This window comes from Physeter macrocephalus, chromosome 18 (genome assembly GCF_002837175.3).
Source record: "Physeter macrocephalus isolate SW-GA chromosome 18, ASM283717v5, whole genome shotgun sequence".
Lineage (NCBI taxonomy): Eukaryota > Metazoa > Chordata > Mammalia > Artiodactyla > Physeteridae > Physeter > Physeter macrocephalus.
The window spans coordinates 21,562,717-21,578,444 of NC_041231.1; the positions used below are offsets into that span (position 1 = coordinate 21,562,717).

Sequence of the window (15,728 nt, forward strand, 5' to 3'; positions counted from 1 at the left end):
GAGCCTGTGCTCCGCAACGGGAGAGGCCACAGCAGTGAGAGGCCCGCGTACCGCAAAAATAAAAATAAATAAAAATAAAAATAAAAATATAGACTCTTCCCAAAGTTGAGGACAGACACGAGGTTAGCTTTTGTGCTGTAAGTATGTCAACTAGAGAAGCAGTGAAATGGCACCCCTTCCCCAGTTACGCAGCATCACTCTCCAAAATGATTCTGTTAGCATAAAATATGGAGTCACGTTCCCCACTCCGAGAACGCTTGCGCAACAAGGCCTGTCCCAACAAACAGAACAAAACCAAAACCGAAACAAGGGCTGTCCTGCCAACCTGCAGGCTTCGATTCTGCAGTTTTTCTTTCCCTTCTTAGTTCTCCCTGTGGGAAGACTAGGAAATTTTTCATAATGAAAATGCCCACAGTTAGCTGTCGTAATACCACTTTGAACTGCTGATGTCCAGTAACGGTCAAAACTAAAAATCCAAAAATTCTTGTCAGTGGACATGGTTTGCATTGTTAATACTAAAACACCAATAATGTGGGACAGTTTATGTGAAGGACAAAGAGTTTTAGGAGCAAGTGGGTGGAGCTCCCCGTTTTGAAGCTGGGGAATATGTGTCCCCTTTGGCGGAGAGAATTGTTGAGATTCGAGACTGAGTAGCTTTTTTAATCAATCAGCAAGATAAACCGTGCTTCCTCTTCTAATCTAACCTCCTTATGGTTTTCCCGCAAAAGGGTGGAGATACAGGATTCCAGAGTCTTAGGAAGCAAAGTCTCCAGCCATAACTAGGAGTTTCGGTCGGGGCAGGATGCTGTCAGCGTCCACGTGAACTTGTGAGGAAAACACCCCAAGAAGGAGCAGGGAGCAGGGACTTAGGACCCCGCCCAGTACAGAGAGCCTGTAGGCCGGAAGTAACCCAGTAGCAGAACCACCCAAATTATCAAGAAACCCACGACCTGCCTAGGTCCCTATTCAGTTCAAGGTTTTGAGATTTGGAGCTTGCGTTTGTTTTGTCTTGATAGTCACACCTCAACGGGTATTTTACTTCAGCAAAGACTGCTATATTTGGAGTTAGTGGTTCGGGGGAGCTTGAACTTGGTCTCCTGTTTAATGGCTATGGAACCCTTGGGCAAGTCACTTACCCTCTTGAGTCTCAACTTCCTGTGAAAATGGAAAGAACTCCCCTGGTGGTTGGGAGGGCTCCACTTTCCAAATATCTCTTTGGTCTGCTTGTGCCACTCAGTCGCCTCGTTCCTAGCCTCTTCCAGTCCATTCTTCACACAGCAGCCACATGCTATGATCATGTTTCTAAGATGTAAACCTGAACACGTAGCCCTTGAGTCCCGTCACCTCTCCACCCCCCCCCCCCACCCCACCCCCACCCTCGCTTAACTCATCTCAGGACCAAAGTCCTATCTGTAGCCTCTGAGGGTCAACATAGTCTGCACCCGCCTCCCCCGGCCCCCGGTCTCATCACATAAGCAACTCTGTTCCACCTATCCTGACCCTCCGTGTACCAGGTTTCGTCCAGCCTCAGGGCCTTTGCACATGCTGCGCCCTCTGTCTGCAATAATGTCTCCTCTCTTCCTCTCCTCGTAAATCCTGGTTATTCTTCTGATTTGTCCTCAACATCTCTTCCCCAGAGGAGCCCCCTCTTCCCAACACCTGCCCTCTTAACCCTGCCAGGTTCTCTTTCCTTCCCTCAGTTACGGGATTATTAGCATCTGTCTCCTTACCCAGACTATGAACTGCCTGGGGCAGCTCCCATGTCTGGTTTTGCTCACTAATGCACTGGGGTTTCGTTAGGGGTATTGGGCACATAACCATTCTCAGGTTGTGTTATTCATGTGCTGATCGCACACGAATAAGTGATTGAACGTACAGTGCCTAAGCCTCGTGTATGGTACACAGAAAATACTCAGAAGTGTTAGACATTATTTGTTCAAAGAGTCACGTAGCTTTGGTCTTTGGAGGACATTTCGAATTCCAGCCCCGCTTTCTAGTTTTCCCCCGATGTGGAACTTTTAAAAATGCTTTTTAGGAAATTGGAGGTATTTGAGAAGGTACAGCATCATTTATTGAGAAAGGTGATTATGGACAAGCCAACTAATGATGACTTCTGTATGAGGACAGAAGAAAAACTCGCCATTCTCTAAACATTCAGGGGCAGTTTTATTTTCATACTGACACCGGGCCCTTCTCAACTGATTTTTTTTTTTAACCACTAAGACGACATTTAATTTTTACAGCGTTTTCTGCAAGGATCCTCCACAGTCATTTTAACAGACGTTGTACTAAGCGGTCTGTAGACCACGAAATGAACTGGTTGGCGAGGTTACGCAAATCCTTGAGAGCCAGGACATTCTACTTAAAGTGAATCAACTTTAGCTTTGATTTTCTTTCTGGAATTCGTTGGTTTGTTGCCTGACCTTCGTGTTCTTCAGAGAGAGTTAGGAAATGTCATAATCTTGTTAAGAGCAGCAAATAAAGTTCAGGTCACTAAGGCCAGTAAGCATTTTTCAAAATTAGCTCTCTTGGCCCGACTCCTCTTTAAGCTTCAAAGGCTTCAGAAACTCTGAGGCTCCTTATTTCATTACGGCTCAAGAATGTTCTTTTCTAACAAGAGACTACTTTTGCCCTAATTGGACTATTTTAAATGGTGTTCCGTTGCCAGAGCTGCACAACATGCCTTGGGACATGGACGTTCGTAGGACAGACAGGCTAAAAATCCGATGAGACAGCTTAGTGAGAAAAGAGTTGAGAGAAAAGATAGATTCCCCTCTGCTTTGAGCTTCTCTGCAGTTCAGTAGGAAGGGAAGGGTTAGTGAATATCATTAAATGTGGTGCCATTACCACCGTGAGTTCCTGGGAAAGGTGAGCCCACCTGGTTCGGCATGGAGGAGCCCACCCATCCCCACCAAGGCGCGTCCAGTGAATGTCCTCCTTTGACGAGGATCTTTGTTCTTCCCACTTGAGAGTATGTTCCTTGTCTAGCGCCCACCCCTCTCTCTTTCTGATGACACTGTTTCATCCCACCATGCCTTCTCGGGGTCAGTGTAGTCAGCCGTTAACACGTCCCTTCGCTTCAAGGCCGAGGTTGGGTCGTAGCCCTCCGGCTGTGCCGCCCAGTGGTCAGAGCACGCACTTGAAGTGGGGCAGGCCTTGTTCAAATGCCATCTCTGCTGCCCATGAGCTGCACATCTTTTAGGAAGCTGCCAGCGCTCCTCGGGCTTCTACTTCCTGGCCTGTAAAAGCAGAGGTAGTACCGCTCACCTCACCGTTGACCTTCTTACTGTGAAATGGGGTGACATGCTCCACGTAAAGCACTTAGCACAGCACCTGGCACAGAGCAAACACCCGGTGCTTGGAGTTCAGAGGGTCACATCCTTGAGACGGATGCCAGGATCCAGAAAAGGCTTTCTTTCCACATAAACGAGTGGAACGTAAAATCTGGTTTACGGGTGTTCTTATGTGATTTATTTGCAGCTAAGAGTTTTTACTGAAATTTGACAGCTGGAATTTTTAGGAACCACACGTGGGCCAGTATCCCCTGTAAAAGAGGTGACTACGAGCCAGACTCCCTTCTAAGCCCTTTCCAACAAATCTTTACAACTCCATTTATAGATAAGGCACAGGGAGAGGTAGGCAATTTGTCCAGGTTTGTAGGGTTGTAACAACAGCTAACATCGGGCTCTGCGCTAAGATCTTTGTCTCAAAACCCTAAGAGGGAAATACTTTAATATCCCCCATTTCCAACTGGGGACACTGAGGCACAGGGGTAGAATGATTTACCCAAAGTCACACGTCTGGTCAACGGAGCAGGGATTCAGACCCCTGTGTATCTCACCCCAGAGCCCCGACAGCGTTCATTCTTCACCCAGTGTTACTGAGCCTCGGTTACCACTTTATCAGTGCCTGGCACATGATGGGGTTCCCCAGTAATTCTACAAATGAGTGAGGACAACCGAGAGCTAACGTTTATTGAGCCCTCACTCTGTGCAGGGCCATGCACCCTAATTACTTTCTCTGCACAGCCTAATTAATTCTAACAGCACCCAATGATATAGGTCCTGCTGTAAACCCATTTTACTGGTAAGAAAACGGAGGCACCGAGAGGTTAACTTGCCCAAGATGCTACAGCACATAAGGGACACAGCCTACGTTGAAGCCGAGGCAATCAGCCCTAGGGCAGAAGCTTTCAGCCTTCACCGCGGACCCTCATCGCATGTAAAACTCCTGCCCGTTCTTGCCCATCTTCATGCAGTATCCGTTAGAATCCCCTCCTCACTTGAAACTTAAATGACCGTGGTGACATAAAACATCACTAAACATTGTTGTAAATCCTGTGTGACAACAATTCTGTTGACGGAAGGATCTTCCTACCCGTCCCTTCCTCTAATGGTCAGAGACCTGAGGGTAGAAATTTTATTCTAGCCAGCCCTCTAGTCTTTGAGGAAATCAACTAACAAATTTAAGTTTGTACAAGAGATTTATGGGACCAATACGAAGTTTATACCAAGGAGATGGAAATGACATAAAATGGTTTTCATAAGGCTTTGCTGTGATGCTTGCAAAAACCTGGCCACGCTTTCTTCCTTCTACGTGCGGCTATACTTGCTGTTACCGTAGGAGATCATGCCAATATGGATGGTTAAATGAAGTAAACTCGACGTGTAGAAAGAAGCGTGAACCCTCCTGAACTAAGCGTGTCTCCCAGTTCAAGGTGAAGGCCACCAGCATCCTTAGCGGAAGGTCTTCAGATGCACAGACACCCTCTGTGCCTCTTGATTTCATCCCCGTTAAATGGTGATGATAGCAGCACCTCCCTCACGGGAAGACTACGTGAGTTAACGTATACGAAGTGCTTAGACGAAGTCTTCGTGTGGCACAGCAGGGTGCTGTCCCCCCGTTGGCTGTATCACGATTGACGTGTCAGAGACTCCAGCATTTGGCCTCACGTATTCTGTTCGCTCATTAGGTACCGAGGTGAGCGATGCCACACAGAGAGCTTCCTCAGAGTGTTCAACCTGGATGTACTCAGGGAGGACCCCTGTTGACAACCCTCCTGGCGCAGGGTGAGGCAGCCGAGCACCCAACAGTCCCCTCCATGTATCCAGGACTCAAGTGTAAATGCCCGTAGGCCAGGCCGTCGTGGGGTTCCACCACACCCGACTCCAGAGCTGGGCAGCCGAGCGGGCCCAAGGCCTAACCCTTCTGGCTTTCACTGTGAGTTAGAGAAGGGCCCACCTTCCTCTGGGTGGACACACCTGTAGCCCACCCGTCCTCCTCACCTCCCAGTCTGGGCACGTTGCTCACGGTTGAGTCTGCGCCACTGCTGGAAGGCGGAGGACGGATGGGGAGGAGAGGGAATGGTCCGAGAAAGCGAAAGAAGCAATTTCCCGTTTTCGGATTTTTCGGTGAGGTCTGTCAATTTGGTATTTCTTGTTTCTTTCCTCTCCACTGGGGATTGAGGTTCCTTTTTGACTTCCAGTGGCTCCACCTTGTCACCTGCAAGTTCAGAACCCAGGGACTTCAGGAGAGCTTAGCTGGGGCTGCCTTGTTTCTTCACAAACACTCCAAGACCTCTCTGGGCCTCATGTATTTCATTCTCCAAAAAAGCAGAGGGTACTTTCCTTGATACCACTTCGATCGTATCAAGAAAGGGAACAGGAGACATTTTAAGGTTGAAATGTATGTATGTTACAAAATACAACACACGTTTTATTCTTGTTTGGAATCTGACAGTTATAAAAATGGACCCATGGGCTTCCCTGGCGGCGCAGCGGTTGAGGGTCCGCCTGCCGATGCGGGGGAACCGGGTTCGCGCCCCGGTCCGGGGGGATCCCACGTGCCGCGGGGCGGCTGGGCCCGTGAGCCACGGCCGCTGAGCCTGCGCGTCCGGAGCCTGGGCTCCGCGACGGGAGAGGCCACGACAGTGAGAGGCCCGCGTACCGCAAAAAAAAAAAAAAAAAAATGGACCCATAATCAGGTTTGTGTTAATCTTAGCTATGAATATAAGATCAGAGCAGAAAATCCTTTTGTTTCCAGAGTAGGAAAGACCATGAAATGCCAACACATGTGCACGAGAGGAACATGACGGTCTACAGACGCTTGAATAGGTCACTCAGGTGATAAATTATTTGCGAGGCTGCTACATGCCAGCCGCTGTGCTAAGCTCCGGGTGTCCTATATGTGAACAAAACACACAGTTCTTGCCCTTGTGGAACGTAGGGCCCCATGAGAAAATATCGGCAATCAACCGAAAATCAAATAACTACGTAATTACACATCTCAAAACAGCTGCGAAGGGTGTGATCCCATGTGACTCAGCGACATCTCCTGTGGGAATGGCCTCCAGCATCACTAGTCTACAGGTAGAAACGGGGAGGCAGGTGGTTGGCCAGAAAGATAGGCCAGGGCTTTTTCAGATGAGTAAGAAGGAATAAGAGAGGGGCAGGGATGGTTGAAGACATTTGCAAGAACGTCCTCCAGGGATGAACAGCGCTGAACCCTTAGAATGTGAAGGACCGTGTATTTATTTAACTGACTTGTAACCTGAAACCAATCCGTCCTCCAGAATTAAATACATACCTGGAAAAGACACTCGCGTTTCAAAGAGGAACCTAAGGGACCTAGACTGTAGAGAGATTCAGCTGTAGAAGCACCTTGTTTCCAAGTACTCACCACTGGGCTTTCCTATAATATGTTGAGCTGCTTCTTTAAATTACCACCTTTAAGATGAGGTTAAAGTATGCATGTTCATTTTAAGATGCAAAATGGTTCAAATACACTGTCGTTTAATGGACCTCTGTAACCTGTCGCTCACAATGGGATTTCGGGGTGATGAAATCAAGGCTTGCGAAAGGAGATGAGCAAGATTTTGTTGATGAAGATAGGATTTTGACCTGAGAAGAAAGCATCTTGTAATAGTGTAGGACTAATACTTTTTAATCTGAGTACATCTATGATTTTTAGCCTCTTTCTTAATCACTCGGAGGCTGGTAGCCAAGTACATTCTATATTTAGGGGAAAAAAACAAACAGTGTAAAGCATTTCGAAACATGATAGGCTTAAGTTTGACAGAAGGAAGACTCCTCTAATAGGAAAACTACCCAGGCTATACATTCCTCCACACAGGGCACTCAGAATACAATGAGGGGATCTTCCCGTTGAAGAAATACCAAACCTAGGAAAATAACATCAGGACACATTTAGAAATTACCATGGACAAACCTCACTGTGGTCCTTACTGCAAACCAAATGCACCCGTATAGATGTAAGTTCTACTACCTCGGAACTGAGGTCTCTGTGAGCGTAGTCTCCTTGTTCATACCGTCTTGAAAGTGAGTACTTTGCACAGAAACATATTAATTTGGACACCGTTTGTTCACTGAGACCCATATTCCTTCTTAACTGCCGTAATACCTCTATTTTACATAAGTTGGCCTTCCCTTTATCAAGCCCCAGAGCAGACTATAGATTTGAAATAAATTAAGGCAGACGGGAGTTTCCTGAATGAAAAAAGTTTTTTTAATCCAACCTAAATCAGGGCTTGAAACCTTTTACTTTTCGGTATGTGGTTTATTATCGTCTCTTGCTTCCAGTGGAATCTAAGTTTTAATTAGTTTGACAACATAGGTGTGATATTTTACAGAATGCAATCACTGCCCCCGTATTTAATTAAATGAACCCTATAAAACTGGGGTTTTAGCCCGGGGCGTAACTTACAGTAGGCTGAATTGAAAACTGCATTAGCACTTTATACTGGGGTCGTTTGCACATGTAATAGAAATCGAGGTGATTGTGATACGCCAATCCCCAGACACCAAATGTCTTCCCATAAATAGAAACGTCTACTTTAGAGAGAATATGCTATGTCTTTTCCAAATATATCTTAAAATACCGCGAAATGCTTATAATTATGTTGTAGGGAACTTTGAAAGCGTTCTGGCTCCTGTTTTGAAAGGTGATTTTAAAAAGCGTATGACAGTAGTTTCAGCGATGGAATTTCTAGGTAGACCGTGAAAACCAAGACTCTTTCTAGGTCGTGAGCTTAATTTGCGTTCCAGCGTGAGTAGATTCTGTCTTCCTCGGCCAGATCCATCCCCTCATTAGATGCCACGGTGAAATGCTACCCACAGTGCATTTCATCTGACCATTTCTTAAGTGGCTTGCACATCCTGTGGCCTCATTTTTCCCCAAGAAATTCTTCCAAGTGGTATCCCATCAGCCAAGAGGGGAACAAGTCTCCCTGAGTAACCTCAGAAAATACTTGGTGAATGAGTGAAAGATGGACAGCTGGGTTATCAATGAAATGTACCCCCATGGGGAAAAACCTACCAGCTTTGCGTTCGTTCTCAGGACCGTGGAAGACATACCCCCACGGACACCTCATGCAGAGAGCCGCAGTCATGCTACCCAGGCTTAAATGCAACCGGGAGGGAATCCTTCCACGCCCTCAGCATCTTGTCCCTGGAGATCGTATGCTAAAGGACCTCTTGAAGGTCCCTTAGAGTCCTGTCATTTTTGCAGCAGTGATGTTTGCCCTGAGATAAAGCAATTGGATTTTCACCCTAATTGCACCTACCTCCCAGGGGACCATCCAGAGCCTTAGGTGAATAAGTTAAGCGTTTAATGTATAATAAAGTTTGCCATCAGCATTTTTTCTTCCAAAACATTCCATTTACTTGGTTTTAGAGCTGCATAAACTGTTTTAAAGGCAATCTGCTCAATTGGGCGAGTTAATGATATTTAATTTGACTGGGCCAAACGTCACGGGCTGAACATTGTGCCTATAATTGCAGCCATCATCACCGCCGTCTTGTGTAATGTACATGTAATGCTAATCCCGGGAATAAAGGTTGTCATTCTCGGTTGGCTGACGGCGTGCGCCGGACTCATCACCTCGCTAAGTCTCTCAGTGATGTGATTCCAAGATGACGGGGTAATAAGTGTTATGTGCACAAGGTAATTGCAAACAAATTTGGCTGCAAAAATGGATTGTCTAGGAGAGTAAGTTCCTGCCTTGTCTCATCGTCTTTTAAGAGAATGTATGGATGCTTAGAATACCTTGTCAAGAAGCTTGTGTGGCGCAGGGGTCAAGTCCTGTGAGATGTATCCATTGCACCGCCCGCCCCAGAGAATCCCAACCTGCGGACTGAAGATATCAATATGTATGTCGGTAGCTCAGGAACGTTTGGGCTGGGAACTTCCCTGAAAAATAAAGAAGCCTCTCAGTATACAGATGTCTCTTAAGACTACCTAACTAGGCTGCATTTTGCTTCTTTGATTTTGCAGACTCGTTTCTCCTGGGAAAATGTGACTATTCTGGGGTAGGATCCCCATTAGCACTGGTATCTTAGTAAATTCTTACGATGTGCATGCTAGGCTGTAAAGTAGATTATCTCATTAAACTTTATAATAACCCTAAGAGGCATGACACTATAATTACATTTATTTTGCACATGAGGAAACCGAGACTCAGAGGGAAATAAATTGTCCAAAGCGACAGTCCGGATTCTAACCCCGGTCTGACTGCACAGTTTCAGCGCCGGGGCACGGCAGCCCTGAGCCGTAAGAAAGGAGCGGGTCCCCTGGCTTGTGGAGCGGCATATTTGAACTGTGTTTGATTAACATATACACGGCACCGGGCTCCTGAAATTGTTCCCTCAGCTTCAGTGGTCCGAACTGCCTTTCTGTGGGACCCAGTCGTGAGCGGGGGTGACGATCTGGTGGGGGATGAGAGGACGCTTCACAGTCAGCGACCAAGTTCCTGGCCTCCCTTGGGATTTGCCACCTCCCCTTTCTCTGCATCTTAGGCCCTAGGGATGTTATGGGTGCTGTTGCATCAATGCCGTTTAATAATACCCAAAGTCAGAGAGATTCGGAAAAGCTTGCCTGCGTTTGTAATCGTGTGCGCCCAGACACAGGGCAGCTCTTTACCCCCGAGAATCTTCTTAGCCTAGACTGATGCACACAAGTCCATCCTTTAATTTTTTTAGGTACCATTGAAGCATGTGCTTAGTGGTTCTAGCATTGGTTTAGAACACCTGTACAAGAAAGCAATAGTTGCCGTCACTTTTCTGTAAAAAAAAAAAAAAATAATAAGCTGAGTAAAATATACTCCTAATCAGAAAAGCATTTTCACTCATTGTTTTATACACATCAGAGGAATGTCTATAGGAACAAATACTACACTCCTGTCTAACTTTACGGTACATCCGTGCAATATCTATACCTATTGGGGTGTTTGGGGCTGCAGGGAGTTAAAATACAAGTGAAAATGGCCTAAAGTATAAGGATTGTGTTATCAAATATGACAAGAAGTTTGGGGTTAAGAGGTTCTATCTAAGCTTGGTCGGTTCATTTGCTCAATGATAATCATCAGGAGACCCCAGTTCTCTATTTTTCTGCTCTGCATCCCTTAGTGTGTTAACCTGGCCTCAGAGACCCGGCTCCATGTCTAAGCAAAAGGAACCAGACCTCCACAGTGGGCTAAAGCCAATTAAACCCACATCTCAAGTCTCCCCCAGAGGGAATGCTCTCTGATCTGGTGGAAAGGAAACAAAGTCCAAGCTCTTTCAGCCGAGAGGAAAGCAGGAGGAACAAGGAGGGATGCTTTTTATCAGGCAGCTGACCTTTCCGCTGAGGTATTTGCAAGACCTAATTATGTGGATAAAACGTAAAGACTCCTAGGATGGATTTTTTTTTTTTTTTTTTTTTTTTTTAAGACACAGTTGGAAGACTCCCTTAGAAGAAATTCCCATGCTCATTCCTGTTTGGCAAAAGGCCAACTTGCAGACCCATTCAAAAGTTTTACTGTGGGTTCACCGTGGGTAAAACTACCTTTAGCACAAGCCATCCCCAGCACGGCGAGCTGTGGCATTGGCCAAACCGATATCTCCTCAGGCTGCTGTCTGTGGCATTCGTTTAATCCAGGCAGAAATTTACTATTGCATCATAAATGCGTAGCTGATTTGACTCCCGGTGTCACGCGTTAATGGAAAATACGGCTCAGACAGTTCGGCCTCGGCGCGAATTGCACGGCACTTCAACTTGGGCTTCGCTCCCCCGCCCTCACCTCATCCCCAAGCCCTCAGGGTTCTAGGCTCTGAGCAGGGAAGGGGTCGAGGTGCTTAACCGGTTTGCAAAGGCAGGAAGAATTCCTTCCTGTCCTTTCATTCTGTCCTCCATGGAGGAAGAATGAAGACGGCCGTGGTGTTAAAACCTGGTGTTCCCAGTCCTCCGGGGTTGAGGGATGGTAAGAGTTTGATGGTTCGGCCATTCACTTGTTTACTGGTGCACCTGAGTCATTTTGCAGTCCACAGTTCCTGCTCTGCCTGACTCCCTCACGATGATAGTAAATTACTTAAGTGGACTGAATCCAAATCATTAATAATCTCCACTGGCGATTCATTTGGGCTTCATTACAAGGAAAGAATCCGACATCTCTTCCTCAACCCGGCAGTTGTCTGCAAGGCGCTCCAACCTAGAGTTCTTGTCCCCGTAGGGCCAGAGTGAAAGGGCTTAGGGAAGAAAACAGGAAAACTGCTGCATAATCGGTATTCACGTTCTGCTTGGCAAAGAGAAACCGAAGTGCTCTCCCTCGGAGGACAGACCTAATCGTCAGTGTGCTTTGAAGTACACGATGCTAAGGTGGGGCATGTAGATGCCAGACGAGAAAAGGTTCGGTGTTGGTTTGGGCATTTACAAAGAAATGACGTGAGTTTGTCAGTGGTGCTGTCCAGAGAAGGTCTGAGAAGCCAAGGAACTTCTGCAAACATATATTCTGCAGAATATGATTCCTGTACCATCATTTTATATTTGCCTTGAAGCAGTATAGCAGCCACTTGGGGGATGATATCAAAATATTTCAGAGCCTGATAACTCTCATGTGAGTGCAGTCATTAGACATCGCCTAGCTATCGGAACACAATGCCGTAGTCCTTTGCTGTGGGGAATGGGACGGGGAGGGTAAAGGAAACAGTTGAGCTTCCATGTTGCTTGGAATAACTTCATTTTCTAGGCATAAGGTTCTGGCTTCTATTTCCTCTTGTGTAAGCTGTTCTAAAGATAGCCGTGTTCAGTTAGTTTGGATTCTGTCATTGGAAAGAATCCTGGATGCAGCATCCGAAGTTCTGACCCATCAGTAACTAGCAAGGTCATCTTATGCAGTTTATCTGTGGCCATAAGGGGAGAAGGATGAACGTACTTCGGGTCTTGCCAGCTTCCCATGACTGTGGTGACGGATGTGTTAAGAGGCATCTTCATTTAAGCCAAGTGGTACACAGTGGGCACTCGGTAAGTGGAGACATCGAGGATGCAGCAGGAGCAAGTGCATAGCGGGAAACAGCACAGCAATTAAGCTAGCTGCTGTTTCCCAAACATGGGCCAAAGTCTCAGGTCGGTGGAGTTCCTCCTTGAGGCTTGCCGTATCTACCTGTGACCTGTATTATCACTTACTTAATAGTCTCACGGACTTTTTAAGGAAAAGCAAAGGCATTCCTTTAAGAAGGACATGTCATATCGCTTCCATAAAAGGGAAACTCATCTCACCTGACAGGAACTGGGAAAATACACACCATTAAAAGAGAACAATATAATTAATTTCCCGTTAGCTAGCATGGCCCGATAAGGGCTGTGAGCCTGAGGCTGCTCTTTTCTCTCACAGGCAAGATGAGGAGGGGATGAAATGGGGTTCAAGACACTCCAGTCGGAAGCCAAGCCTTCCCCGCCGTGAGATGTATTATTTCATGCCCGACCTGCACACCTCCAGACCTACTACCCCCTTCCCACCAGGCATTCCTGGGGAAACCTGAAACAGACCAGTGAAGTCCTTGGACACCCGCACGTTTTCCTTTTTAGCTGCTTACACACGAAAACCGTCCTTCCGGCTTCTGCTTAATTATAATCCTCTCCCCCCTCTACTATTTTTCGACAGGTCAACGGCAAAGACTTATCCAGAGCAACTCATGACCAGGCTGTGGAAGCCTTCAAGACAGCGAAGGAGCCCATCGTGGTCCAGGTGTTGAGGCGAACGCCGCGGACCAAAATGTTCACGCCTCCGTCAGAGTCACAGACGGTGGACACGGGAACCCAAACGGACATCACCTTTGAGCACATCATGGCTCTTACCAAGATGTCCTCGCCCACCCCACCCGTGCTGGATCCCTATCTCTTGCCCGAGGAGTAAGTCACATGATAATGAATCTTAAATGTGTTAAGTGTGGTACAGCAGTACGGAGAAGTTGGCTTCTTCCCTTCCATGTGGTGAAACAAATTAACACATCTTACAGTTTTCCTCCAAGTTGCCCACGTTTCACTTTATTGTTTATAGAGGCAGTAAATTGAATCCTGCTCAGAACCGCTCCGACATATTAATTACTTTGTTATAACCCTGGAGCGGAGTTATTCAAATTATATTCGAGGAACAAAATTACTTACAGACGTCATAAAAGTTGTTTCCGAATTAATCACCGCAAATGGCAGCGGGAAGGTTTGGTAGTTATCACTAGAGGGAATGCTGATGGTTCTTTTAAAGAGACGACAAAGCAAGCTGTGAGTGTTAAAGAGAGCCCAGGAGGTTGTGCCTTCTGCTTCCTTGGGTCTCATTTCAAACCTGGATCCACGGAGTAAATTCACACATGCCTCCTATAAGCACTGCACTTGCCGATTAAATAGCAGCTGTGAGCCATCGCGTCGCCTAAATTACTTTACACGCGACTCTCCTCTTACCTTACTCACTGCCAGAGATATCAGGTGGTTCAGAGGCTTCGAGCTGGACAGACCTAATCTCTAGCTGTGTAACTTGGGTAGTTTATGTCCCTGGGCCTTATTTTCCTTCTATTAAAATGGGATGATAATAATAGTACCCATGTCGTAGGACTCTTGAAAGATTAAATGAAATAATGCGTGGCAAGTTCTCAGCATGGCATGTGGTAAGCACTGGATAAATGATAGTGGAGGTCACTGTTAATTTCGTGATTGACGTAAACTACGTAGGGACAAAAATGGAGAGCAAGAAATTTTCTCAGGTGGGGACAAGTGGCTTAAAAGATGTCCATTTTAAGGTGGCTTTTCGGATGTGGTGTTGCACGTCTCTGGACAAGGTGGCCACCTCCCCCTCTCAGCCTCTCTGGCTGATGTTAGGGTCCCTTCTCCTGTCTTGCTCCTGGTTTGGATCACTGCCTTGATGCCTTATTTCAAAGGGCATCTCCACCTCTCCTAGGGAAATCATCTGAGCGATACCTGTTGGATTCCTATTAGTAACTCAGTAGCTGGAGTGAGCACACGTTTCCTGTCGTTCTACCAGATTCCAGACAGAGGCTGGCCTCTCATCCCGTGGTTCTGACGGTTAGCTGTCATCAGAACCCAGGGCTCATTCCCCAGGCGTGACAGAATGAATTGGGCGGCGGACAGCGTGTAAAGGTAGAGGAGGGGGTACCCCCCCCCGCCGCCCCCGATCCCGTCTGACACTCAGAGCACACAAGGCAGTATGCAGAGAGCTGTCATCTCACGCATTCCTCACGACTGTCCCTTCTATGCCACCAGGAACTGCAGACTCAGCAGTGCTACTCCATGTAAGTTGGCAGCTGGATTGAAAGGCAGGTCTGTCCCACCTCAACTTCCAGATCTTAACCACAATACTCCATAGCCTGCCAGTTGCTAGGAAACAACTGGATGATTCACTGACTACAGTCATTCAAATCAGTTGTTTGACGATTTAGACCCGAACTGCCTTTCATATTGATGAGGCCTTTAAGGCTGCTTCTGACTCTCGATGTTGAACCGTCACAGTGACAGGCTTTTTAGAAGCTAAACCCTTAATTTCCTCTTAAGTCTAGTTAACATGACATGACTCTTCCCCCAAGGGGCAATTTGAGAAATGTCAGAAGAGTGCGCGGAGGTCAGTGCTCTCCTGGTTCTGGCTGCGAGGTCAGAGGACAGCAGGAGTACGCATCAGGGCTGAATGGGGGGCGCGGGGGGCGCGGGGGGGAGCGTTACCTTGAGGCTTGAAAGCCCAGGCCTTTCAGCAGCATCCTCAGTACTAACAGCCCTTTAAGTGCAGGCAGCGTATTTGCCTGACAGGTGCAGAAAATTGAAAGCCAGCCCTCGTTTGAATGACCGCTCGTGTCTGGTCTGTTGTTTCAAAACGAAGTGCCTGGGTGAGAAGACCAGAGCCCACTGATTGCTCTGTTGACCTTTGAGAATGCGGAGGTTTGGGTCCCCAGCCAACAATCAAGCGGAAGCTCTCCATCCGCATCTGACACCTTTCAGAGCCACAGGCCTGACTGAGCACGCTATAATTCCCACTGCCTTTGGTCCTAGAGGTTCCATCAGTGGTGTTTCCAAAGAGGTGGTGGGCTCTGTGAATTGTGCTGTACACGTGTTAACCTAGAGAAATGCAAGCTCCCGTTCTCCTAGGCGTGTGTGTGTGTGTATGCGGGTCTGCATATATACACACATGCATCATACGCGTGAGTGTATGCACATGTTCTGCATACGTATACGCGTATACTGGGTGATGTCAAATGTATCTCTCGTTGCGAGACAATCAAAAAAGTTTGAAAAGAGACTGTCCTAGATGCCGGCGTAGCAGTTTCCGTTTCACAGCCCTTTGAACCTATCTCAGAGGCCGGCACATGTCTCTTTAGGTGTTGCCTGAAGTTAAGCTTTTTTCTCCCCAGAGATAAAATCTAAGAATGAAGTCTTGAGCAGTAAAATGAGAGTCTGTC

General features: G+C 47.0%; 1 protein-coding gene across 5 annotated transcripts in view; it reads left to right on the top strand.

The window, feature by feature from the left end:
* PDZRN3 (PDZ domain containing ring finger 3) overlaps positions 1 to 15,728 on the top strand; it is a 175,833-nt gene that overhangs the window by 134,791 nt on the left and 25,314 nt on the right. For all 5 annotated transcript variants that reach the window (XM_028478759.2, XM_028478761.2, XM_024124097.3 and 2 more), the window contains one exon: positions 12,935 to 13,182. In XM_028478759.2, coding sequence (XP_028334560.1) covers positions 12,935 to 13,182 — 248 coding nt within the window. The remainder of the gene's footprint in view (positions 1 to 12,934; positions 13,183 to 15,728) is intronic.